Source organism: Archocentrus centrarchus, chromosome 9 (genome assembly GCF_007364275.1).
Source record: "Archocentrus centrarchus isolate MPI-CPG fArcCen1 chromosome 9, fArcCen1, whole genome shotgun sequence".
NCBI lineage: Eukaryota > Metazoa > Chordata > Actinopteri > Cichliformes > Cichlidae > Archocentrus > Archocentrus centrarchus.
This window is the reverse complement of record NC_044354.1, coordinates 26,046,431-26,071,633: the sequence shown is the minus strand read 5'-3', so window position 1 is coordinate 26,071,633 and position 25,203 is coordinate 26,046,431. Positions and strand designations below refer to the sequence as shown.

The 25,203-nt window shown below is 42.3% G+C and overlaps 2 protein-coding genes and 1 non-coding gene across 5 annotated transcripts; 2 read left to right on the top strand and 1 right to left on the bottom strand.

Annotated features, from left to right (window-relative positions):
• Nucleotides 1-1,207: 1,207 nt before the first annotated feature.
• Nucleotides 1,208-8,157, bottom strand: rchy1 (ring finger and CHY zinc finger domain containing 1). 2 transcript variants are annotated; one of them, XM_030736993.1, is made up of 9 exons: nt 8,044-8,157; nt 6,154-6,273; nt 5,881-5,996; nt 5,599-5,677; nt 5,449-5,493; nt 5,295-5,353; nt 3,454-3,483; nt 3,078-3,198; nt 1,208-2,854 (listed from the first exon to the last, which is right to left on the bottom strand). In XM_030736993.1, the coding sequence occupies exons 2-9, from the start codon at nt 6,208-6,210 to the stop codon at nt 2,693-2,695; spliced, it is 669 nt and encodes a 222-aa protein (XP_030592853.1). In that variant the 5' UTR covers nt 6,211-6,273; nt 8,044-8,157; the 3' UTR covers nt 1,208-2,692. The 2 variants fall into 2 exon arrangements, with proteins under 2 accessions (XP_030592853.1, XP_030592852.1); XM_030736992.1 differs by having other exon boundaries at nt 8,012-8,062.
• A 5,034-nt stretch (nt 8,158-13,191) lies between these two features.
• Nucleotides 13,192-13,262, top strand: trnag-ccc (transfer RNA glycine (anticodon CCC)). Its single transcript has one exon. It is a non-coding gene; the product is annotated as a tRNA-Gly (tRNA).
• Nucleotides 13,263-13,615: 353 nt separating this feature from the next.
• LOC115785410 (nucleolysin TIA-1-like) lies at nt 13,616-23,833 on the top strand. Of its 2 annotated transcripts, none has more exons than XM_030736991.1 (12): nt 13,616-13,843; nt 14,578-14,674; nt 14,893-14,991; nt 15,803-15,856; nt 16,152-16,240; nt 16,487-16,562; nt 16,772-16,880; nt 16,975-17,070; nt 18,454-18,538; nt 20,175-20,313; nt 20,842-20,990; nt 22,464-23,833. In XM_030736991.1, the coding sequence occupies exons 1-12, from the start codon at nt 13,815-13,817 to the stop codon at nt 22,600-22,602; spliced, it is 1,161 nt and encodes a 386-aa protein (XP_030592851.1). In that variant the 5' UTR covers nt 13,616-13,814; the 3' UTR covers nt 22,603-23,833. The 2 variants fall into 2 exon arrangements, with proteins under 2 accessions (XP_030592851.1, XP_030592850.1); XM_030736990.1 differs by having other exon boundaries at nt 13,620-13,843; nt 20,839-20,990.
• Nucleotides 23,834-25,203: the final 1,370 nt, after the last annotated feature.

The window sequence follows — 25,203 nt, the reverse complement described above, 5'->3', positions numbered from 1 at the left end:
ACTTGGAAAGTATTTTTAACTGAACAAAGCAAAACTGTAAAAAAAATAAAAATTCCAGTATTTGTCTTACACAGATGCACCAAGTGCAATTTACCAATATGGTGCTTTTGGCTTCTGTTTCAACAAATGCAGGAAAGACAGCAATGGCAGTTCTGGGGGCCGCCCTTTGCACTGTCTTCATGGTGACTCTAGTAACAGCTAAACCAGTGAGTAACTATACTGCTCTGCTGCTACATATTCCCACTGTATAGGAATGTTAGTGATCTTGTCACATTGTTTTACTGTAAAACAGGTTTGTCTGAATGAAGTGGAGGATTCACCCAAGTCATTAGAATCCAGTGAGTCCAGTTCATCAGAAGAAACGGCCGCTCATGGTAGGTCTTCACAGGATCCCCTGCAGTCAGACACACCTGAGGATATGGAGGAGAACAACCCCCTGGACACTGCACCACTTCCCTCTGCAGATGCAGGGCCTTCTCTGGCCATGCCAAACCCTGAAGACCCACAAACCTCAGCTGATGCAGATGCTTTACAACTCCTGCCAGATGATCCTTCACATACCACGATGGGTGTAGACATTTCTTTGAATGCACCCGGTTCTGATCCGGATCCTACAAAGGACTCTCTAACTGCTGACACTATGCATATCCCAACAGACACAGACGCCCCACATCCTCCAGCACTTTCAGAAACTGGTGTAATCACAGGGACAAATCAACCACAAGTCATAACCACATACGAAGGATCCCTCCAGGATGTCATTCCACCCTTTCCTACATGTATCATCCAACCAACACCTTTGCCATTCTCCAGTGCCTCACCGCTATTAGTCTCCACTGGAACCACCCTGAATGGTGGTCCTGTTTGTTTCACTTTCCAGGTCACAACCCCTGAGCCAGATCCACCTAGAGGAGACAGCATTTGACCCCCAACAGAAATTGCTATTCATTTAAGTTTTAATTCAGCCTAGGTTACCAGGTGAGACCACATTATGGCTGTACATATACACAGCGCTGACTTAACTATCACCTGTATATAAGCAAAATATCCCAGCTACACTCGGCTTTTACTTTGATTTCACTTTTCCTTCATCAGTGGCAACTGGAAAAAAATGGTGCTAATGTATATGCTGTATATATACATACAGTGAACACATCTGAAACTCTTGTAATGATAGAAGTGCAGTGGCAATAAATATATTCATAAGCAGCTGAAAATGAAACTGATTAAATGCTTGTCTTCAATCCAGTAAACTATTCAGAAGATAATCCAGTAATGTTTTGTAAAATGATGTTTAATGTGAATTGTATTCAGTCAGTACAGTTCAGCAAACCTGACTCCTGCAAGGGGCCAACATGCAAAAATAATCAGGGGCCATTATCAGAGCTCACAACCACAGACTGTATATAAAAAGGGAAGCCTCACTGCCAGCATCTTGGTATTTTGAATCTGAATGGGGCGGCATGTTGATCTAAATGTGAAACAGACACTGCATGCTCAGCGGTAGCAGCTGTCACACACAAGGTTACCACACTATACAGCATGCCCTCCTTTACTGTCTTTTACTCTAAAATAGGGACCATAATTTACAAATTAAACGTCATGCATTGTACAGTTAAACTTGAATCTAACAATTAAGACCATAAACCTATGAAGAATGCATTACTGAGGTCATAAATCAAGTGAGAAAACAGGGCAATCATTCTATATACTCTAACTTCGTTTGCAACCAGAAGTCACCCCCCTGCTCATCATTTGAAAGAAAGCAGATTTAAGGCACTTCCTCACAGGCTTCACATTTCACACACATCCATCTTTAATATACAGTCTGTGGCCATAACAGAAATACAGTATTGTACTATACGGTAATGCCTGTATGTTTACGAGCAGTAAACACTAAACAGCTGGTTACAGACAGAAATATGCTCATCTGCTCGGCCAGCTCTTGGGCCACACACACACACACACACAACACACAATAAGTGGGGCTTAATAACAGTTTTAAAGACAAAAGGTTCAGCAAGATTATATCTGATTGAGCCTTTGTGTCCAATGTTTGTCTTTAAACAAGAATTTGAACATATACTATTTTCATCCCTTGTAGAATCAAGTTCCAATTAAAAATTCTAGAGAGGGGGATCCACAATGAGAAACTAAACCCTGAATGAAGAAACAATGCCATTTGTTAAATCTTTGACTGACAGGGCATCTATGCAAGTAACTGCACACGCTGAGCAGCGCCAATGACAGACACACATTAGTTAACACTTGATCTTATTCAGATCATTTAAATAAGACATGGCACAGACACTTAACTCATCAGATGTATCAGGCTGTCACAAATGACCACAACTGCACAACATTGACGTCATCGTCTGTGTGGCGTTTGCATGTTTCAATCATTCCTCATTCTATAAACATGCAGGTCATACAAGCTACGCTTCTAAATTGTCTTTTTTAGTCAGTATGGTGATCCCGTACAGGGAATCCCACCCAGTGGATCCTGGGAAAGATTCCATCCAGGGAGAGGGTTAGGCGGTATGGAAAATAGATAAATAGATTTTTGTATGTACAAACTGGGAACACTGGCTCAAATCTAGTTTTACACTAGTTGTATTTTACTATAATTAAGTGTACCAGTTACATGCCATCCATCCTGGTCGAGCAGGTACTCTTAATGCTGTGTGGGAGACTACTGTTGATCGTGCTGCTGTGGCTCCGCGTCCTGCTCGGGCTGCTGCAGCTGGATGAGTCCTCCGTCCTGCGCTGTGTTGTAGGAACCACAGCTGGTGCATTTCATTCCCAGCACATGGAAAGGCACTGTGCAGTGGGCTTGGCAGTCATTACACATGATCTAGAGTAAGGAAGGCGAAAAAATAAATAAATAATTGAACAGAACGAATACCAGTTTGACATTTATTACTTCTAACAATCACCATGTTTTTCTGAACTGTACAAACTACATTAAATAAAATGCAAATTTAAGAATGTCATGTACCCTCCATCATGAAATCAACCTGACTTTTACCTAAGCTGCAGAAATACACTAATAATTTATTGTGTTATTGAGGTCTTACTTTGACCATTGCTCCCTGGTACTCAGTGGGCATCGGTGACTGAGCGATCTCCTTATCCATCTGTTCCCAGTGGTCCTGCATGTCCCAAGCAGAGTGCATGCACAGTGGGCAGCGATATGCACTGAAAGAGGCACAGAAAAAAAAAAAAAAAAAAAAATCATGTGAAAGGCCCAAACAAGAGAACGCAACATGTAACGATCTCTCAGGTTTTCCTCAGGAAAACCTTTACAGATTACAGAAACCTTTTTTCTATTATTCTTGATGTTTAATAAATCAACTTAGAAAAAGCAGACTATAACCTGGTCACTTAATTGCAACAAAACCCTATTTAACACAATAAAAAAAGTCACCAGAAAAAGGAGTTCATTAAACATACCCTGTTCTGACCATGTCATCAAAGCAGGTCCTGTGGAGGAACATAAACAAACACAATTACTTTTATGTCACAACAGCTCATGAAGATAAACTACTACAGATAACACATTTCTTCAGATATTTTTATCTGCAGTCAGTGTGTCAGTGGTACTTTTACCTTGTGAGTCTGTGATTGTCATTATGACAAATGTGGCCTGCTCTGTGGCAGGAGTTACCACAAAGGTAGCTTGAAGACTATGTGTTTGTCTGTGGGCAGATACTGTCAGTGTTGCAAACATTTAATGTCTTGGTCAGATATTGTCTGATCTCAACTCATTTTTTTGGCTAATTTCCCCACTAATGCATGAAATATTAAGAGTCTTAATCAGGGTTCTAGCCAGAAAAAATTTTAGCCGAGCGCGTCTGTGTTGGGTGCTGTGTTGGGCTTCCTAACTAACATCAGCTTGCTGGCTCCTTTAGCAAGCTGACATGGCATTTAATGCCATGTCAGCTTGCTAACTTAGTGACGGTGAATAGTTAGATAATATGTATGTAATATTCTGTGACAGTGGTTGGGCCTATGGGTCACTGAAGGCACCTGAATCTGAATGGACCATGTGACTTGATGCCAGTGGGGAGTGTGGATCCCTCTAGTCTGTGTTACGATGCTCTGAAAATAAGAAGCACCTGCAAGTATTGGTAATAAAAATTCCTTAAGCAACATGTCAGTGTGTTATCCTTGTGCATCTACGAAGACAAGAAACAAGACAAGCTCCTGGGATTCTATATTTAATAGGAAACCCAAAATTGTCCTTTGACCTCCCTTTTTCCTATAATTCCCCCTCGGTTTCACACTGGTTGCTATTTTATCCCCAAAAGCGTGAACAGGACCACTGCAAAATCACGTCCACATTGTGAACAAAAATGGCCATGTCCAGTGGTAGATTGCAAATTGAGGTGAAATAATACTACAGTAGAGTGATCTAGCCAGAGGGGAAAAAAGGAAAAAAAAAACAACAACACAAAAAAAAAGTCTGGTATTGGTAACGAGGTGTGCGTGGAGTGTGCGTGGAGTGTGCGTGGAGTGCGCGTGGAGTGCGCGTGGAGTGCGCGTGGAGTGCGCGTGGAGTGCGCGTGGAGTGCGCGCCCGCCTGCTAATTGCAGTGATAGAACAGTTCCAATAGCAAACTGATGAAATTCTCAGTCCATCAAGGCGCCCTCAGCATGTCACAGCACCGGGCGATCAACCGTTGGCTAGAACCCTGATAATAAATTGAGTCTGCCTCGCTATGGTCATAAGCCCCATTTATACAACACAGTTTCAAAATGAAAACAGCTAAATTTTGATGCGTTTCGGCCTCCTGTTTACACGAGAACGGAGAGAAAACTATACTTTTTGGAAAAGGGCTCCAGAGTGGAGCGTTTCTGAAATGCTCCGGCCTCCGTCTCCGTGTAAACAAACGAAAATGATGCTTTTTAGAAACGGGGACACTCGCACATGCGCACTATGGTTGCGGCTCCTACATCCACACTGCCAACTTGTGGCCTGGCAATAGGAACTGCACCGTTTTAAGCGCTTCCATTTCCATGTAAACGAGTACATTTCTGAAACCACTTTTCGAAAACGACAACAGCAAAACGACACCGTTTCTACTGAAAACATCACGTAAACGGGGCCTTAGAGAAAAAAAAACCTGGATGTGTTAATAGAATTACTGAGCTATGGTAAAAAAAACCCAAAAAGAAACAGTACAGCAAATATTGTGACTTAATACTCTTCTTTAGCTGTTCTATACTATAGGCTCTATACTATTAAACCCCAAAACCCCGAACTGAAAGTATCCAGAGAGTCATGAGTCCTACTTGTGTAAAAGATGGCCACATGGAAGAACATGAGCACCAATTCTGGATGTGTGAATATCCTGTGTGAAAACAAAGAAAGAAAACATACATTAAACAAACAAAAGAGTTCAATAAAAAGCCAAAATCGCTCTCTATGTCCCATTCACGTTGTTACCTCCATGCAGACAGGACAGTTCTGCCTTGAAACATTTTCAACACACTGAAACATAAAAAATAAAGGTAAATTAAAATAGGGAGGGTGCGCATTTGCTCAAAATATAGATAGGTGTGGGTGAGTCAGGAACACATACAAAACGATAATCACCTTGTGGTTTCCTCGCAGATCCTGAGCTAAACACAAATTGCACTTCTCGCAGTGAAAGTACTTCTCTCTGGGCCCAATCCTGTAGAGGCACATTTGAAAAGTCACTGCACGACTGATTTTGCTGTCAGCTGATTCAGGAACAATGAAATATCAGCAAGCCAACACACTCATAACACCACTGTGATTCTGTTTCTGACAGTTATGAATAACTATTATCGTTATTAACTCTACTAAAGTTATAAATAGAAGATCATAAACATGAATTATACGTAATCTGTTTACCTGCAGATTCCACAGGGCTGACAGTGGTACTGCTTCTTATCTTTGTCGAACAAGTGGCAAATGTCGCAGTAATACTCCCCAAACAGCAAATGACACTGCTGACAAGTCTGCTGTGTCTATAAAAGTAGAACATTTGTACAGCTTTTTTTCCTTCATGTGAGTTAACAATCAGCAGTACAACTCAAACACTGAGGTGACATGTAACATCACTGAGTAGTCCTGCTGTAACTGACAGTGGAGCTGAAACACATTAATTAGTTTTTCCTCAGTTACCTGCTGCACTGTCAGACACGCCGAGCACTGCACCTCTCTGACTTTGAATCGATCCATCTGGTGGTTCTCCTCGGCATCGTGGCACAGCCGACATACGTACAGTTTACCGCAGCAAGGTGCCTGCAGCACAGCAGAAATGTGATTACACAGGGCCCATTCAGTGATGGGCATGTTAGTCCTATCAAAGTTTAGCTTAAGGAGGTTCCTAACTAAGCGAAGTGACCTGGAAGTATCTGTTGGCACCCATAATAATAGCTGATCAAATTCTCTACATTTAGCACAGGCTACACTGAAGCATCCTTTATGAAAAGAAAGGGGATATGTAAGGAAAAGAAATAATGCTGTCCTACAATTCATAACTGTACACTTAAAGTTAACCTGTTTTGACATTTGATAGCAATAAAAATACACTAAATCTAACCTTTTAACCTGAAGACCGAGGAAAACGGTGGTTTTAGGGAATCTTGAAACTCTACATGCCATCTCTCTGTGGTGACATAGTTCAAGAGGTACCTTGACACTGTCACGACAATAGTGTTTTTGTGTGTGCGTACATATATAAATAAAGATATATAGACAGATAAACATTACAATTTCCCCCAAACTGCAGTAAGTCATAAGATCTTCTCTCTCTAAAACAACTGAAAATAAAGTGCTCTGATTGTGTCTCAACTGTTTGCGTGCTGCATATGCATGGAACGGACCAGCTCATAACCATGCATGCATGAGGGTAACTGGCTGGTGACCAGTCAGGGCCAAGAGTGCTGAAAATCATCAGATTCCAGTCCCTGGCAGGTCGAGCGGTGCATCTCTATCTGCAATGTAACTAAAAATCTACAAAATAAACTAATTAGAATCAGTTTAATCTGAGCTAATTGAGATTAAAACATATCAAAAGACGGGGTGGCGGTTATAAGCACCTGAGCCTGCTGCATTTTAGTATGTGTGGGAAGCATATGGTAGTTACAAGGCTTTGATATAGCAGGAAGGGCATGTTGTAATGATATAATGGTTGTATAATACATCCCAAGTTCCAGGAAGTTCTTGCCATTTTTACTTTTGATTCTAAAGAGATTATTTGGCCCGAGTCATACTGTGAAAGCATGAAATATGAACAGTGTAATTAAGTAATTAAAGTGTACCTAAAATAAATGATTAATATTACACCTTTCTTTGACCCCCGACGTTTTCCACCTAGGTCAAGTAAAAAAGATTAATAAACTAAAATGTTAAGTTCTATTAAACTTTATTTTCTTTTGTGCCAGATAAATAAATACAACTCTCATTCTTACATTATGCCAAAGTAAAAACATCAACATCAACTGATTGACTATTACGGTCAATCTCACTGTACATTCTGTATAATGACAATAAAGGCATTCTATTCATCTGACAGGTCAAAAAATACAACCGCCTGTATGGGGTTTGTTTTAGCTGGCCTTTCCACAGACCGTATAAAAGCTGTTTATAATTCATTTTTAAAGAAACCTTCATCGTGTGTCAATATAAAAGTTTTATATCGTTTGTGAGTGGTTCTCGTCTCTTCCGCGCCTAACCGTGATGGGCGGGACTAAGACCGGAGAGAAATACGCGAGAAAAGCTCCACAAAGTCTGACGTCTCTCAGTTCAACAGTTTCATGCAGCCACCATACAGAAACATGCTGTCTGAACCATGAAATGCTCTTTCATGCTGTTACAGCTGCGGTTACAGCTCTAATAAATATTCAGCTAGCTCGCTAACTGTGACCATTCCCTAGCAGACAGATACAGACGAGCTACTGCTACGCTTATTCAACGCCCATTTGCCTCCATCGTATATTTAATCCAAATGTGTGGACATATTTTACAGTTTACTCACTTTCAATAAACAACTACGAACGTAATGCTCACAGCCAGCAGGAGAAGCCATGTTTCCTCCAAACGGAGCTCTTCTTCCTTCTCCGCTTTAGCTGCCTGCTAGCATAGACATATGTCTATGCCTGCTAGCCTCCCCTGGTGTTTATGTCATCATTGCAGTTGCATTGGCGCCACCTGCTGCTTCGGAGTGTGGATCGGCGACTGTACAAATCCCACCCAGTGACAGCAAATCAAACCCAGTCATTTATACGGTCGTTTATGAAGCTAAATTTGTCTCAATATTATTTAGCTCCATAGTCGTTGATCCTACCCATTAATATTGTGTGTCTAATAAGATTAAAGGAAGTTAAAGATGCTCAGACCACTTGACCGGTTCGCTGTAGTCTTTGCTGAGCTCCTGAACTCATTTTCAACCTAAATGATTTCACATAAACTAAAAGAATGCTTTTCTTTGTGTAATTTAAGTTGAACTGACCTATATGTCATCTGTTGCAAATGACCTGTTCTTTCCCTGTACATCTCTTATTGCTGAAATAACCTTATTGTTTAAGTTGTAATGAATCCCTTTTCCGTCAAAAGTCGAGGCCATCACCACTTTTCCACACCCAGTCACTGTCAAAGCCCTGCAGGAGTTTCTAGGCATGGTAATTCTACCACCGTTTTCTCCCTGGGGCCCGCCCAAACCATGCGACCCTTATCGAGGCCCTGAAAGGCAGCACACACCATACAGCCTGTGGGCTGGAGCCCGGAAAGAGACAAGGCTTTTGTCGACGCTAAGTCAGCCTTGGCTAAGGCCGCCATGTTGGCCCATCCAAGGGCCTCCCCTCCGCCCCAATCGCACGTACCCACGGATGCCTCGGAACACGCAGTCGGTGCGGTTTACGAACAGTGGGTGGGTGATGCTTGGCAGCCCCTTGCCTTTTTCAGCAGGCAATTGCGCCCCAGCGAACGGAAGTATAGCACCTTCGACCTGGAGCTCCTTGGTGTATACCTCGCCATCCGACACTTTCGTTTGCTGCTGGAGGGACGCCAGTTCACCGTTTTGTGGACCACAAGCCTCTGACGTTCGCCATGTCCAAAGTCACTCAGCCATGGTCCGGCAGGCAGCAACGGCAGCTGACTTACATTTCGGAATTCACAACGGACATTGCACACCTTTCCAGAAAGAACAACCATGTCGCAGACTGCCTCTCCCGTGCTATCGCAGGGGCGGTGCACCTCGGTTTGGACTATGGCAGCATGGCAGCTGACCAGGCCACAGACACGGAAGTGCAGGCTTGCCGTTCATCCAATACTGGGCTGCGCCTACAAGATGTGACATTCGACGAGGCTGGCACCACTCTGCTTTGCGACATCTCCATGGGCCCTCCTAGGCCTGTGGTGCCTGCGAAATGGAGGCAACCCGTTTTTGATGCCATCCACGGCCTCTCGCATCCTGGAACCAAGGCCTCACAACGGCTGGTGGCAGCCAAGTTTGTGTGGCATGGACTTAAAAAGGACGTGAGGGACTGGGCAAACACCTGTGTGGCATGCCAACGTGCCAAAGTAAACCGCCACACTAAAGCGCCCACTGGAACAGTTTCGAGTGCCGGAACGGCGATTCGACCACGTCAACATCGACCTAGTCGGCCCACTTCCACCCTCGCAGGGTTACACCCATGTGCTCACCTATGGTCGACAGGACCACACGGTGGGCGGAGGCTGTTCCTCTCTCATCCATAACATCAGCGGATGTGGCACGGGCATTTATTGGCACTGGGTGTCCCGTTTGGCACCCCTTCAGACATTTCCTCAGACCGTGGCGTTCAGTTTACCTCTGAACTTTGGAACGCTGTTGCAGCGAGCTTGGGGGTTAAAACTCCACCGCACCACGGCCTACCACCCCCAGAGTAATGGCCTCTGTGAACGTTTCACAGGTCGATGAAAGCCTCCTTGCGGGCCAGCCTGACGGGCAGTTCCTGGGCTGGACAAACTCCCATGGGTCATGCTGGGCATCCGGACAGCACCTAAGGAAGACCTCCAGGCCTCCTCCGCGGAGCTGGTCTATGGCCAGCCGCTGCGGGTCCCTGGGGATTCGTCCCCAGCACCACGACCCCTTGATCAGCTGCACTCCAGCGCTCCAGCCTGTTGGACAATGCCAGACGGTTTGCTCCACTTCCTACTTCCTGCCATGGTTTGGCCGAACTCTCACGTCCCCAGGGGCCTGCAGTCTACGGGCTACGTTTTCATTCGAGTAGATGGTCGCCGCGGACCCCTCCGGCCGCCTTATGAGGGCCCCTTCCGTGTCATGGGCACTGGAGCCAAGCACTTTGTGGTGGACGTGGGGGGCAAAGCGGAGACTATATCCGTGGACCCGCCTTAAAACCAGCTCACCTAGATCCGGCTGGGCCGGTCGAGTTGGCGCTGCCCCCCCAAAACGAGGTCGGCCCCCTGACTAGGCCCCCTTTCCCGTTCCGCCTGCCCCTCAACCATGCCGCAGCAGAGCCCCTCAGCCGGCCACTGAGGACGCGGTTCTGCCTCCTCCCGTTCGGCGGAGCCGTGCGGGCGTTTGCTTCGCCCACCACGCGTTGATGTTTTCCTTCTTCAGGTTTCTGTTGTAGTGAATTCTGGGGGGGCATGTGTAGTGCTATCAACACTGATGGCATAATTCACTTTTGTATACATGTCCGGTTATGGTTATGGTTATGGTTAGGTTGTTTGTCACCGTCTTTAATGTTGTGATTCATGTAATGGTCGCGGTCTCTTTAAGAGTCCCGATGACGTTGTTTTTGCTGTTGGTGTTTGTTTGGCTAGCTCTTTTCCGGTGTTAATAAACACGACTCACGGAGTCTTAAAGTGAGAGTTTCCCGTTCGTTTTTCCACGCAAGGTTAAATTCCACACCTCGCCTTTGTCTGCATTGATGGCTTTCCACCACACTTTGCTTATGGGTGTCTAAGCAAAAGCTTTTTTTCCCCCAAATCTCTTCATTTTCCTCCAGACCTATGACCACATGAACCCATGAACATAACTTGTTCAATAAGCTGGGGGTGTGCTTGTAAAGAGGATGTAAGGATCTCAGACTTTAGCAGATTCAAAGGTTTTCTGGTTTATTTTTGTATAGATAATGCATAAACTCCCACACTGCTTGATATTTGCTTTATTCTGACAGATTTATTCTTTTCAGGGAGCCAAAAAAATCCGCTCTTGTTGGTGATGCTCTGGGTCTATTCAGCTGAGTGCTGTGGTGAGAGTCAGTTTCCTAACATGGACTGAAACTAAGACCTTTGTGATTAGATGGACCTGATATGTATATGAACTAAGCTTCCTCATCAAACAGGAAGTTTTATTTTGTTACATACTTTTTTCTTTTTCTTGTGTTTTTATGTCCTCAGATGGGGACAATGGGTTTATTTTACATGGCTTAAGTATAAAACACTATTGAGCTGAACGAAGTATAAAGTGCAGCAAAGCCAAAATGTAATGTCCCTATATGTGGATGCAGGGTCTTGGGCGTTTAAAGGTCTACGTTATTTACCCCACTATCTTCACCAAGTGGGTGGTGATATGCATCTATTAGCAATGTAACAGATGCATACCACCACCTACTTTACTTTTATTATGAGCAGGAACCCAACACAGTTGTACCTGCATTCCCAATACATCTGTTAACAACTGTGGATAATATAGAGCTGACATTACCACTGATCATTTCTAAGTCTCCCCATGAGATCTGCATACATTTGTCACAAAGTTGAAAATATTATGTGTGTTTTTGTGAAAGAAAATGTCACATATTCTCAAACTGTAACTTAAATTTCTGACATACTTTCAGGAAGGTGTCAGTACAGAGATAAGTCTTTGTCCATACTTGATCATTTCAGAAATGACTCCATAGTCATGTGACAATTTTCAGTGATCAGTGATCAACTATGTCGTGTGTGTCTCTGGTGTTTGTAGGACAAACATCAGGTAAGAAATGGCTTCATCAAGTACTATTAATCCCTAATGATGACAGGATTTTTACTTCCAAAAAATTGGTTTCAACACACATGCACATGTGTGAAATTGTTACATTTAATCATTTCTTACAGGCTTTCTCACTCTCACAGCAGAAAAGTCATTCTCACCACTCTTAATGCGGTTCTCAAAAGAGTTAAGGCATTTTTCATAACACAGACTCACCTGTGCAAAAGACACTGCAACAATCAAAACCTTCTTTGTCAAAACATGAAGTCAGTCAATCACTTCATCTCTGTGACCAATGAATTAAAACCCTTTCACCATTGTTTTATGACTTAAACATGATTTTTTTTTGTACTGTAATCAAAACCTTACTGCATTTGGAAAGAGGACTGCAAAATGTGGGCCTAATGCAGTGGTCAGACACAAAAATGAAATGTAAAGGATTAATTTGAAACTTTACAAAATTGCTGAAATAGAGAAATGCACAATGATACCTGTGAAACTATATGCATCAGAAACAAAGAAAAAATATACAATCTGACAATATAGCACTAACTACTGTATAGTCTAGTACAGTCCTGCTACATACATTCAGCAGCCACTTTATTAGGTACACCTGTTCAGCTGCTTGTTACGCAAGTATCTAATTGGCCAATCACGGGTCAGCAATTCAAAGCATTTAGGCATCTATACATGGTCAAGACAGTCTGCTGAAGTTCAAACTGAGCATCAGAAAGAAAGGTGAGTGAAAGTGGCATGGCTGTTGGTCTGAGTATTTCAGAAAATGCTGATCTGCTGGGATTTTCCCACACAAACATCTCTAGAGTTTACAGAGAATGGTCTGAAGAAAGAGAAAATATCCAGTGACTCACCAAAATTGGACAACAACATTGGAAAAACATTATTCCAATGGCCAACAACTGTGTGATGAATATTTCCAACATGCACTTGGGTGTAATTAGCTGTGCCATGACATGCACTTGTGACATTATGTAGAGATGATTCCTTATCCAGTTCAGGGTCATATGGAGCTGGAGGTAATGCAATGCTGACAGTATTCAGGAAAGTGAGCAAACTAGAGCTCTGACTGACACAAGTCTGAATTGCAAAATGAGGAATGGGTGATGGAAGTCTTGTTTTCACCTTCTTTCTTAAGGATTCTGTTGTCACTCAGGTTTCTAGGCCACAGACTGTAACAGGAGTCCTGATATATCTGACTCCTGAATAGCTTCTCCACAGCGCCGCTGGTGTAGTGGTATCATGCAAGATTCCCATTCTTGCGACCCGGGTTCGATTCCCGGGCGGCGCACGCGTTTTGCGCCAGCGATGATTACCAAATCTCAACATGTTAGGCCTGGATTTCTCACAGAGTCGAGTGTGTCGCTTAACACTTACAAAGACGTTTTATCATAAATTAAAACGAATACACTTAGAAGCCAAATTCCAGATGTGCACAGCTGTTATTCTCTCTAACGTCTTTGGTCTTTGGCTGGCCTAGCACTGATCAGGAATTGGGAAATACAAATGTTATTCCCCAAAGCTAATGTTAACTATCGGTGTGTGACACGTATGGAATGAAAGGTGGGGGCACATCTTTGTGTGTGGGAGAAGGAGCGCTTGATTTTGGCTTCATTTCAGCGCGCAGGTTTACGCTGCTGACGCCGCTCCTCCGCCATCTTCAACTTCCTATTGTTTGCATCAGACTGAGGCTGTCTGCGGTGTGTGCCAGAGAGAGAGGGTCGATCGCGGAGAGATACTAAATAGTAGATATAGTCTTTACGTTCGGGTCGTTCAGGTTTAGCACCAGCCATTTGTATGTCACTGGATTAAATACTTCTCAGGACGCGACCACTAAACCTTGATGATGGAGGACGATCAACCCAGAACCTTGTGAGTATCAGCGTCCTCGTCTATGCTCTGGAATGGGAAGGCTTCGTCTAAACTACGGCGCGTCCGAAATATTTCCACGTTGTTGTTTCATTTAATAGCTTTTAAACATTGTCATCAAGGGTATTTCATTTCCATTATTATTTATTACCCTATATGTATGCCATACGACAGTTGCAACTCTTTATTTGTTGGGATTACTTGGCTAAATAGACGGAACCTTAATTTGCTTGGAAACGAAACTGAATGGTAGCTAGTGCTAGCTAGCACCAGCTAAAGATGTGAACACATCCAGCAGGTCTTTTCTTTGAAAGTACTCCCGTTTTCGTGCAATGCTAGCTAAAATTAACGAAGACTCTGCGGTTTGTTGCCACTCTAAACGCTATAGCTAAACCGAAGTAAGAAGGATATTGTTTTATAAAGTAGCACACTGCCGAGACACTTAGCTCCAGGCCCGCTTGAACCGGTTAGCGTTATCGTTAGCTAGCTGGCAGACAAGCCACGTCAACGCTCGTGGACACAGCGCGGGACACTTCCAGCGAGGGGGTGAAGTTACTGAAATTATTTTTGTAAAACAAAGACTGCCCCCAGCAATATTTAGTACCAATTCATTGTTGTGTTTTATGTCGCTATAAGGCATTGTTGTGGGGTGTAGCTAGCCCGGTTAACTAGCCTTTGTTTGCATGCTACTTCCTGTTTGACGAAAACTCAACTCCCACATCTCTCTCCCTGTGCAGGTATGTGGGGAATCTGTCCAGGGATGTCACCGAGCCCCTCATTCTGCAGGTCTTCACACAGATAGGGCCCTGCAAGAGCTGTAAAATGATAGTTGATGTGAGTGTTTTTCCCTCTGCTGTGTATAGTACGGTGTGGCCTCAATCAACGGCTTTGGCGCTTCCAATTTGGCCTGTCTGTAAATGTGGAGTGTCATTTTTCTCTTCTAGTCCATTATATTGGACCTTACACATCCAACAGTAATAGGTGATTTTTTTTTTTTTTAATTGTTTCCTGTAATTTTTGACTTAAAATCAGTCTTGTTTTCCCATTAACAGACAGCCGGAAATGATCCGTACTGCTTTGTGGAGTTCTATGACCACAGGCATGCTGCTGCCTCATTGGCAGCAATGAATGGAAGGAAAATAATGGGTAAGGTAAGCTATCGTATCTACAGGGTGAGTGGGGATGGGTGGGATTTGGGTATGAAAATTGTTGTTTTGTAACATGAAAGAAAAACTATTGGCCTTTGCATTCATATAATATTTACTGGATATTCTAAATGACAAGGGGAGGCTGCTGGAGAAAGATATGACAGTTTCTTTCTATAATTAAAAAGTGGTTCCACCAGGGCCTCTCAGTCTTTATGTTCAAGAAATATACACAGTTCTTTTGGTAGGTGTGAGCTGTCTATCTTTATGTGGCTTAAATGCTTCAAGCAGAGTGCAGGAATATAATTCAGGGCTCCAAAACACATCGTGTATTAGGGGCTTGATAATGCCCCGCTATCTAGAGCAATAGAAGAAATGACTAACATTGTAAACAGCAACATTTAAGAGACCCCAGGGGCTGATAAAAGAATTTAAAGTGGTGCGGGAATGGTGTAATAATGAGTTCAGTGTTGGGACTTTAACCTGATACTCAAATAGCTGTGGTGCTGAACTAAGAAATGAGTCTGCTTAGATGAGATGCATGTATTATATTTTCTATCAAAGGCATGAGTTGTTCCCCTCTTTTTTTTTTTTTCTTTTTTTTTTAATCATTCATTGTTTAGATTCTGGGCTTTTTAAACATGCATAGATTTTCTTAAGCTAATTGAGAGCTTATATTTTGTTTCAAAATCAGCTTCAAAGTAACTTTTTATTTGTTTAAAATCAACCTCTAACTTGCCTATTGGAGATTACCAGGTTTTACTGTATATTGTAAACATACTCCACCTGCCTTGCTCTTTCTCTGCTCTTCTCACAGGAAGTCAAAGTCAACTGGGCCACGACACCAACCAGCCAGAAAAAGACACAAGTAGTAAGTAAAACTACTTGAATATGGGGTAATGAAGTTTTGAACATTAATGCACTGAAAGCGTCTCCATGATAATGCTGATGAATCGATATCACACAGCTGTTTTGATGCGATTACTTTATTCAGTTGTCTAAAATGTGGTTTTGGCTGACTTTGTTCTTTTTGTCCTACCTCTGTTAACAAACTGATACCAATCAGCAGTTCCAAACAGAAACTAACATTCCTGGAAAGTATAAGCTTGAAACCGAGTATGTATTGTAATGTATGCAGGTCTAAACCATGTTTTCCCTCCAAATAGATCATTTTCATGTTTTTGTTGGAGGACCTGAGCCCGGAAATAACCACAGAAGACGTCAAAGCTGCCTTTGGTCCTTTTGGCAGGATATCGTAAGTGTCAAGCTCATATTTACCATAGAACATTGTTAAATCAGAGTTAAGAGCGTACTGTACTACATTGCAGCAATATGATTGCCTATCTTGCCATATACTTGATAAATATAATGTGAAAGAATGGAAGAAATCTCAGGCACATAAAGTGCCTAGTTTATTTAGACTTGTTACACCTCTTATAGTGGAGGCTTCAGCTGTGCTGCATGTTCGTGATGAGCTGCTGTTTGTGATTTTTGTCCACAGAGATGCTCGTGTTGTGAAAGACATGGCTACAGGGAAATCTAAAGGCTATGGCTTTGTGTCTTTCTTTAACAAATGGGTAAGTAGGCTTCGTGTGTGTTTTTAATATTGCTGTTAATGAGTCTTTGAAGCATTTCTGTCAATGAATTCTGCTTCAAAGAATAGAAGCACTCTCTTGGTATATTAACATTGTCACATAGATTGCTTCTTGATTGGTTTGCAGTGCTTCTGAATTGTTTCATCTTGTTAAGACTTCCAGTGGATAAAATAACATTATCTTCATTCTAGGATGCCGAGAATGCCATTCAGCACATGGGCGGGCAGTGGCTAGGAGGAAGACAGATTCGAACTAACTGGGCCACAAGAAAGCCCCCTGCCCCAAAGGCCACCCATGAAAGTGCGTTATATATCATTTATAAGATTTTTTTTTTTTTTTTTCCCCTTCAGATATAGAGTGGGTGCATTAACAGAAACCTGTCTTTTGCCACCAGGTAACTCCAAACACCTATCTTTTGATGAAGTAGTGAATCAGTCCAGCCCCAGTAACTGCACTGTATACTGCGGTGGAGTCAGCACAGGACTGACAGGTAATCTATGAGTACCACTGACAACACAACTGTGATAATGATAATAGTAATAATAATACAGAATAGTGATAAATCTGCGATAGTATCTGCTATTAAAATTCAGGTGGGTGACTGCTCTTATTTAAACTTTTTATGATTATTCAGAAGTCTTTCAAGCATGCTGCTGCCCCTAGGAGTGTAACATTATGCAAGTATCACTGTTCGGTATGAAGTTTGGTTTTGAAATCATGTTCAGTACTGCAAAGTGATCCAAAAAGTGTATATCATTCCTTTCTCACAATTAAATGGCCAATTAAAGCCACTGGTACAAGTTCAGCGTTAAAAAATTTAGCAAAGTAATGCACCAGTCTTTTCTTTTTTACACTGACGACCATCTTTTGCTAAAGTGACCAGAGGCTTACTATTTATGATCAGTGTGAGCTCCACAGTGTCAGGCTAATTAACCTGCACAGTGTGAGCAGAGCCGATTCTGGCTGTGCTGTGAGTTAACACAAAGCACGTGCAAAATAAAGTTGGCATATTGTCTGCACAGTTTTCAAGCTAACCCTGCTAGCATGCTGTAGTTTTTTTTTTTTTTTTTTTTAATTTTCTTCTTCCCCTGGAGGTATGTTCGCATAAATGGACTACTGAGTGTAACTGTTTGTCTGAAACCAAGCATTTGAACCAAGCGCTGTCCACAAAGTTTAAGGATGGATACATAAATCATTTCAGCTGTAGTGGCCACAGTTTTTTGTTGTCTTAAAAAATATAAATAGTAAATAATAAATGTAAATGCCTTTTTTTTTTTTTTTTTCTTCCCAATAAAACACTTTGGTCACGTCTTTATAAGAAAAAGTTAATAAAGGTACATTTTTGCTGCATTTTTCACATTTTATAGGTGCAGTAACAAATGAGAATATTTATTAGTAACAGCAGAGAGATTGGAACAAACTGGGACTAAAGTAATCTTATAAGGCTATCGAGCTAACAACGCCAGCTGTTGCTCGAGTGCAGAGTGAGTTTAACGTTGTCATACATACGTCAGTTCAAATTCGGAGATTAAAAAAAAAAAATAGGCATCACGAGTTCTGGTGCACATACTGCAGGAATATCAAGATATGGCCGCATAATATTCGGTAGGACAGATTTTCTGAGGAAACGGTAAATTATAGCCAGTCTGTTGTTAGTCATTGTAACATTTTAGTTTAGGCCATGAGGTCATTCTAAAGTCTGGTGGTGTCATCAAAAGCAGAACCAGTCTATGATTATAAAGATGCTTACCAGCTACAGACATGTACATGGGGCTTCCAGTAGGACAGGGTCCTTGAGCAGCGGTTACTTTCTCAGGACACATTAACCCGTACAGAAACAGTATCTGATATTCTCCTTCTGTATGGCTTTTAGAGCAACTGATGAGACAGACCTTCTCCCCCTTTGGACAAATCATGGAAGTCAGAGTTTTTCCCGACAAAGGATATTCATTTGTCAGGTATGTGGAAGTTCTTCTGCTTTCTTCTCCATTTCTGTCAGACTTTATTGCTGAGGTTTATAGTTGCAAGAAAAAGTTAAGCTGCTAGTGTACCTGCCACATTGACCGCTCGGTGCACTGCCGGTGATTTCATCACACAGCAACATCCATTTATGCTCCCCGTTACGGGGCAGGTACCTTCGGCGGTATTCTCCTGAATGATAGGCATCTTCAAACTGCAACATCTCCCTTTGTATAATCTGTTAGTCTCTGAGCTTCTGTACTGATAGATCATTAAAATGGTGGGAAAAACCCACACAGTCGTATGCTTGTCTTCAACCTGGCTGTGGTCACAGCTGCACAACGTGCCATGGTACAAAAATCGAGAGTTGCGTGACCTGCAGAAACAGCGGTGAGCAACAGCAGAAGTGACGTCAGTTTGGCGTCACCTTTGTTTCTGAGGCACTTGTGGCCGGTATAAAAGGACCGTTTATGAAGCCTTTGGAATGAGCTGGATTCCCCCACACTGTCATAATGGTAGACAAACATTGCTAGGGATGTTCCTGGTGACTATATTTCATAGTTGACTAAACAAGAAAAAAAATTAGACTTATCGACTAGTCTAAAACTAAGAAACACTCACATATAAAGTCAAACTTTAAGCCTGTTTAAAGGACAATGTCAAAAACTATCTAAACAAAGGCATTTGAAACCATTAACCACGTTCTTCAATATTGAATCGCACTTTAAATGCTGCTTAACTGTGGCACCGCACATCGTGCATTGTGAACGCTGTATGTTATTCTCCAGACAATGAAGAAAAAACCCTTAAATTTATGTTAAATATATGAAAACGCATTACTGCAGATGATGTTTACGTGTCATTAAAATATGAGAAAAGAACACTCGAAAAACGAATAAATTGTGACGTGAAAGTGTGGCGCATTGTGCCGCGCTTTATGAAGGATGCTCGTCCTACAATTCGTAACACGCATCTCAATAAAAGTTAAAATCTAGAATGATAAAACAGTACAATACAAACATCCATCCATCCACTTTCTTCCACTTTTCCGGGGCTGGGTCACGGGACCGCAACCTGAGCAGTGAAGCTCAGACCTCCCTCAGCCTCCTCCTCCTCCTCCTCCTCCTCCAGCTCAGGCCTGATTCAGACTTGAGTGCTAGTTCTTTGTAGAGCTGTGATGTAATCTCCTTAAGTGGGCGATGTTGTTGCTGACGTTTATGCCTGTTCAGGTGCATCGCGTGTGTTAATTACCTTTCGGTCGTGTCCCGGTGTTTTACGTGCTGGGACTTTTTTCTAGTTCAGTACTAAATAGAAACGCTGCAGCACTGTGGATACCAAGGATATTTTCATGATGTGAACTTCTTGCATCATATGCACCTGCAGGTTTGTGTTTTTTACATGTGTGTTGCAACACATTTGAAGTATCAGTTTTAGTCATGTGCATGTTAGATATCTGCTGCCATTAATAGCTCAGCCATTAGTAGCCAAGGAGTCTCTCAGTAATAGTTTATCCTCTTCTCCCAGTTTGCTAAAGCAAACACATGCACTGTGGACACCATTGCTGAGTGGATATTTATGAAATGATGTTCAGCGTTTCCTTAGTTTCTCTCTGTCTCTCTCTCCCCATTTGTCCAGGTTTAACTCCCATGAGTCAGCAGCTCATGCCATTGTGTCAGTGAATGGCTCTTCAATAGAGGGCCACATAGTCAAATGCTACTGGGGTAAAGAGACCCCAGACATGATGAACTCAATGCAGCAGATGTCTGTGCCCCAGGTAAGGGTGCTATGGCCTGTATAAAGAGAACAGCATCTGCATACTGACTTGGTAGTGCTGTCGTGATTTAGTTCATCTTGAACATCAGCTTTTCTTTTTTTTTTTTTTTCTTTTTTTTAAACGGAAGTGTTGAATGCCACAGCAGTTTGTTTGGGGACGTATGAGCGTTACAAAAGTACCTGAGCATTTCAATGGTATAACAATCAGAGACAAAATACAGTATGTTGTAAAGAAATTAGTATTTTTAAGATGCTGACATACTCAGGGAAAATTACCTATTTGTCCAACTTGAAATGTTTTTAAAACCTGTCACTGCAACATGGTCACCTCATGTTTATGCAGTTATTCATGGCGAAGTTTTGAAAGTTCCCAGGAGAAAAAAAACAGACATACCCAGTAATGACCTCATAGCTTTATGCAAATGTTTAATCTGCAAATTGCCAGTTAATTCAAAGAATCTCACGGCAGTGGGACCACTGCTGTTAAACCATACTAAAGTCATCCTTTTTGTACTGTACCTTACAGCAGAACAAGATGGGCTTTGCTGCAGCCCAGCCTTATGGTCAGTGGGGCCAGTGGTACGGCAACGGGCCCCAGATCGGCCAGTATGTCCCCAACGGGTGGCAGGTCCCCACCTACGGTGTCTACGGCCAAGCTTGGAACCAGCAAGGCTTCAAGTAAGTAGTACAGGGCTCCCCTTCTCTGCCTCCTCCTACTCCCAACACCATCAGAGTTCAAGACCGGGCCAGTGAGAGCCATCTCTGGCTACAAGAGGGAGCTGTGACCTCCCTCTCCCCTCCAACCCCACCTCCTCAACCCTTCCCTCACGAGCCCCTCAACTTGAGAAGATTGAGACATAAACAAATACACATATAACACACCCCAAAGAATCTGACCGGAAGTTTTGTTGGTAATCGTGCTTCATTGTATAGTTACTTTGTACACAGTTCATGGTAATACCTGAAAGCTTTTGTTGTTTTGTCACTTGAATTATAATATTTCATAATGGCTCAGAGCATTGGATGTAAGAAAAGCTACTTAAACAAGCTAAAGTAAAAGTTTTTGGATTTTTAAAGGTAATTGACTAAACACAAAAGGACCAAATGCTCAAAGCAAAGTTTTTTACTGGCTGTCCTCTCCTGGGATAGCTTGCTGATGATGAATCCACTTCCCATGGTGTGTACGGACTGGCATCTTTAAGGCTGTTCACTTGTTTTTTTTCTCCTTTTTTTGTATGTCTTCATTTTTGTCATAGCTTTTGACTTTTTCTTTTTGATTTCACTGATTTTTATTTTTCACTGATGTGATTTGTATATGAGTGAGTTGGAAATGTTGAGTATCATTTGTAGCTTACCTTAATTTGCTTTTATCTGGACAGTTTATGTGCAGTGATGTTTTGTGCACCCAAGATTAATAAAGGACAGGTCTCAAGTTGCTAACAGTCTAATATTTGTGGTGAACAGCTACCTAAATACTCTGCATTAGGGTGTCAGGCAGATGTGGGATCAGTGTGTTTGATTGTCCAGTGTACAGTAAATGCACAGTGGTTTAGACTGAGGCTACTCCTCTCTTGACTTTAAATTTGAAGATGATCTTTATCCTGTGTGTCTCCACACTGAATCTTCACACTGAACTTTTGTTGCCTGAACCATAAAGGCAGTAAAAACAAAGCCTGTGAAAACTGGGAGAGAATTTATTCTCTTATACTTTGTGGCCAAATGTAGAGAAAAGATGTCTGCACTGTACACAGTGTGGTTTATCAGTCTGTAGGCTGGTTACAGCTGGGTTTGTGGTTATCAGCAGTCGGGGGGGGGGTAAGAAGAGAATATTTAGCTTGCTGCACTTAGCCTGTATGCTGTCTGCTTATCCACCCATATATAATCAAATTCCTTTTGATTTTCCCCCAACAAAAAACCCCTTCCCTTCCTGTTTTTTGCTAGCTTGATTTTTACCTAGCCTTCCTCACCCTCACAGCCTCTGATAACTCTGTTTGCCACCTTGTTCTCATTCTAGCCTGTCCAGATTTCAGTAGCTTTAATACAAACCGTTTCTTTGGCTCCCTTTCGCCTTGTCTCTTCTAACCTGCTGGCATTTTGTCTTCTCTCTCTCTCTCTCTCTCTCTTTACCTCATTATTTTTTTTTTTTTGCAGTCACTTACCGGCCAGTGCTGGGTGGACTGGCATGAGCGCCATCAGTAACGGTGGGGTTATGGAGCCTACACAGGGATTGAATGGGAGTATGCTAGCCAACCAGCCCGGTATGGGAGCCGCAGGATACCCCACACACTGATCAGTGGGCAGGGTGGGAGATTTGTCAACCATCAGCCTCTTATTGGCTGTACGGTGCCCTGCGGGGCTGTGTAACACTGCCTCCATTTGTGGCAGGACTAAGACTTACTGGGATGTGGAACCTAATGAGAAGGTTGACGTCTGTGAGATGTAAATGGGTTTTCTTTGGGTGGGCTGAGGTAAAGGGAGCCAGGGAGCAGCAGTTTGACCCACACAGGTATTTACACCCTTTGTGGTAGGCAAGACTGGCCATGAACCAGGGCTCTTACCATTTTTAAGTTAACTGTAAATGAGTATAAAGTTGTAAAGGAGAATCTTTTTCCTGGGTTTTACAGATTGCTTCCATTTTCACTTCTTTCCTCTCAACCACTGAGAGTTTTTTTTGTTTTGTTTTGTTTTTTTTTTTAACTAATTCATGCTAAGTTATGATCCTTAATTATTTGAGGGATGGAAATTTAATTAATTTGTTCTGATTTTCTCTTGGATTAAAATCAATTGCAGGGATTGTTGCCACTGCTGTTTCTCTGTAAGGGCAGATAAATATTGCACAGTTCTTTCCTCTTGGACTTGCTAGACAAATTTGACTACCAAGAGCATTTCTTTCTTTTTTTTTTTTTTTTATTTCCATTTCTCCTTCATATCTTTGACAGCCTCAAATCTTTTTCGCCACATGTAAATAACCATCCATTCACCATTTGAAACGATGTAAGTAAAATGCTACTGTTAACTGTGGGTGCTTGCTTTCATTTTTGTTTTGATAACTCGACAGTTAACTCCAACATTGTACGTAGCAGAGTGGCACTATCAAAGGTGACTCTGGCACAGTGCAACTCATGACTCTTCCATGCAGGGATAAGACAGCATTGCTATGCAGTGCATACTTAAAATTTAACACAATTCAAACGTTAAAGTGTGAACGTGTTTGACACTTCTGATGTTTTTTTTAAATATCTATTGAAACGCCAGTATTTTATATCAGACAAATCTGAGTGTATTCAGCTTTACACTTGCTCTTTTTGCCAGAGAGATGGAGAGGCCTACATTGTAACTGTTGCCTTATAGAGCTGGTTTCTTTTAGCTGACAAGATACTCTTTTTAATTAGGCAGTGCCTACCGACCTTTTCAGACCTTTTTGTTTAGAAAGGTGTTAGCCCTGAGAACTGATGACTCTGCTACTGTAATCAATGTTTTCTTGCTTTGTCCAATTAAAATGCTAATGCACATAAACCACACTTTGCCTTTTTTTTGTTTTTTTTGTTGTATTGGAGGATCAAATGGAAAAACTACATCTTGACGACTGCGTCCAAAACTTATTTGGTTTCAAAGTAACTAATTTCTTTCCTGCTATGAGCACATCACATGAAACAACTGGAAAAATCTTAGAAATCATGGCCTGTCAATATTTGCTTGTTAGGAAGAAAAGCTGCAGATATATATCATGGTGTAGTTCAGCCAAATATTTGAATCTGCTTTAATCTTGTAGCATCTGCAGTCTTGTGTATGTTGAAGAGAGATTCTGTCCAGCTGGACCAGGGGAACTTTATTTGGTACCAAAGCACGTAGAGAATGCTGACAGATATCCCACCAAAATGCAGAAACACAAAGGTACAACAAGTCCATCAGAAATCAGGCGATGTGACTGCAAAACTCTTGATCTGCTTTGAATGGCTTTGAAGGTGGAAATGATGCACATAATATAACCATATTACAATGATGCCAAAAACAAAAGCCAGTCACACTGCAGCTAAAAATAGCTTAAAGCTTTTATTGCATTGCACTGCATGAAATATATTTACCCTTTATAAAGTAAATGGACTGGTACTTATACCAATCAAGCATAACATTTTGACCGCCTGCCTAATATTGTATTGGTCCCCATTTTGCTGCCAAAACAGCCCTGACCTGTCGAGGCATGGACTCCACTAGACCCCTGAAGGTGTGCTGTGGTATCTGGCACCAAGATGTGAGCGAGAGATCCTTTAAGTCCTGTAATTTGTGAGGTGGGGCGATTGCAGGTGCATTATCCTGCTGAAAGAGGCCAAATACATCAAGGAATATTGTTTCCATGAAAGGGTGTAGACAGTCTTAGGTGCTTAGGTAGGTGGTACGTGTCAACGTAACATCCACGTGGAAGGCAGGACACAAGGTTTCCAAGCAGAACATTGCCCAAAGCATCGCACGGCCTCTGCTGGCTTGCCATCTTCTCATAGTGCATCCTGGTGCCAGGCATTCCCCAGGTAAGTGATGCACATGCACCAGCCATCAATGTGATGTAAAAAAAAAAAAAAAAAGTGATTCATCAGACCAGGGCACCTTCCATTGCTCTGTGGTCCAGCTCTGATGTGCACGTGCCCTTGTTGGTGCTTTCAGCAGAGGATGCGGGTCAACATAGGCACCATAACTGGTCTGCAGCTAAGCAGCCCCATACACACAAACTGTGACACGTGTATTTTCACACCTTTCTGTCAGAACCAGCATGAGCTTTTCTGGCAATTTGAGCTAAAATAGCTCGTCTGTTGGATCGGACTGCACGGGCCAGCCTTCGCCCCCCACGTGCATCTATGAGCCTCGGCCTCCCGTGACCCTGGCACTGGCTCACCGC

What these genes read in the sequence shown, in the direction of transcription:
- rchy1 (XM_030736992.1), bottom strand. Translation starts at nt 8,062, where the DNA reads ATGGCTTCTCCTGCTGGCTGTGAGCATTACGTTCGTAGTTGTTTATTG. An exon ending in CAGCCCTGTGGAATCTGCAG is followed by an intron (nt 5,678 to 5,880) that starts GTAAACAGATTA and finishes GTGCCTCTACAG; the next exon opens with GATTGGGCCCAGAGAGAAGT. An exon ending in ATCTGCGAGGAAACCACAAG is followed by an intron (nt 5,494 to 5,598) that starts GTGATTATCGTT and finishes TTTATGTTTCAG; the next exon opens with TGTGTTGAAAATGTTTCAAG.
- LOC115785410 (XM_030736990.1), top strand. Translation starts at nt 13,815, where the DNA reads ATGATGGAGGACGATCAACCCAGAACCTT. An exon ending in GAAGGAAAATAATGGGTAAG is followed by an intron (nt 14,992 to 15,802) that starts GTAAGCTATCGT and finishes CTCTTCTCACAG; the next exon opens with GAAGTCAAAGTCAACTGGGC. An exon ending in AGTCAGCACAGGACTGACAG is followed by an intron (nt 17,071 to 18,453) that starts GTAATCTATGAG and finishes TATGGCTTTTAG; the next exon opens with AGCAACTGATGAGACAGACC.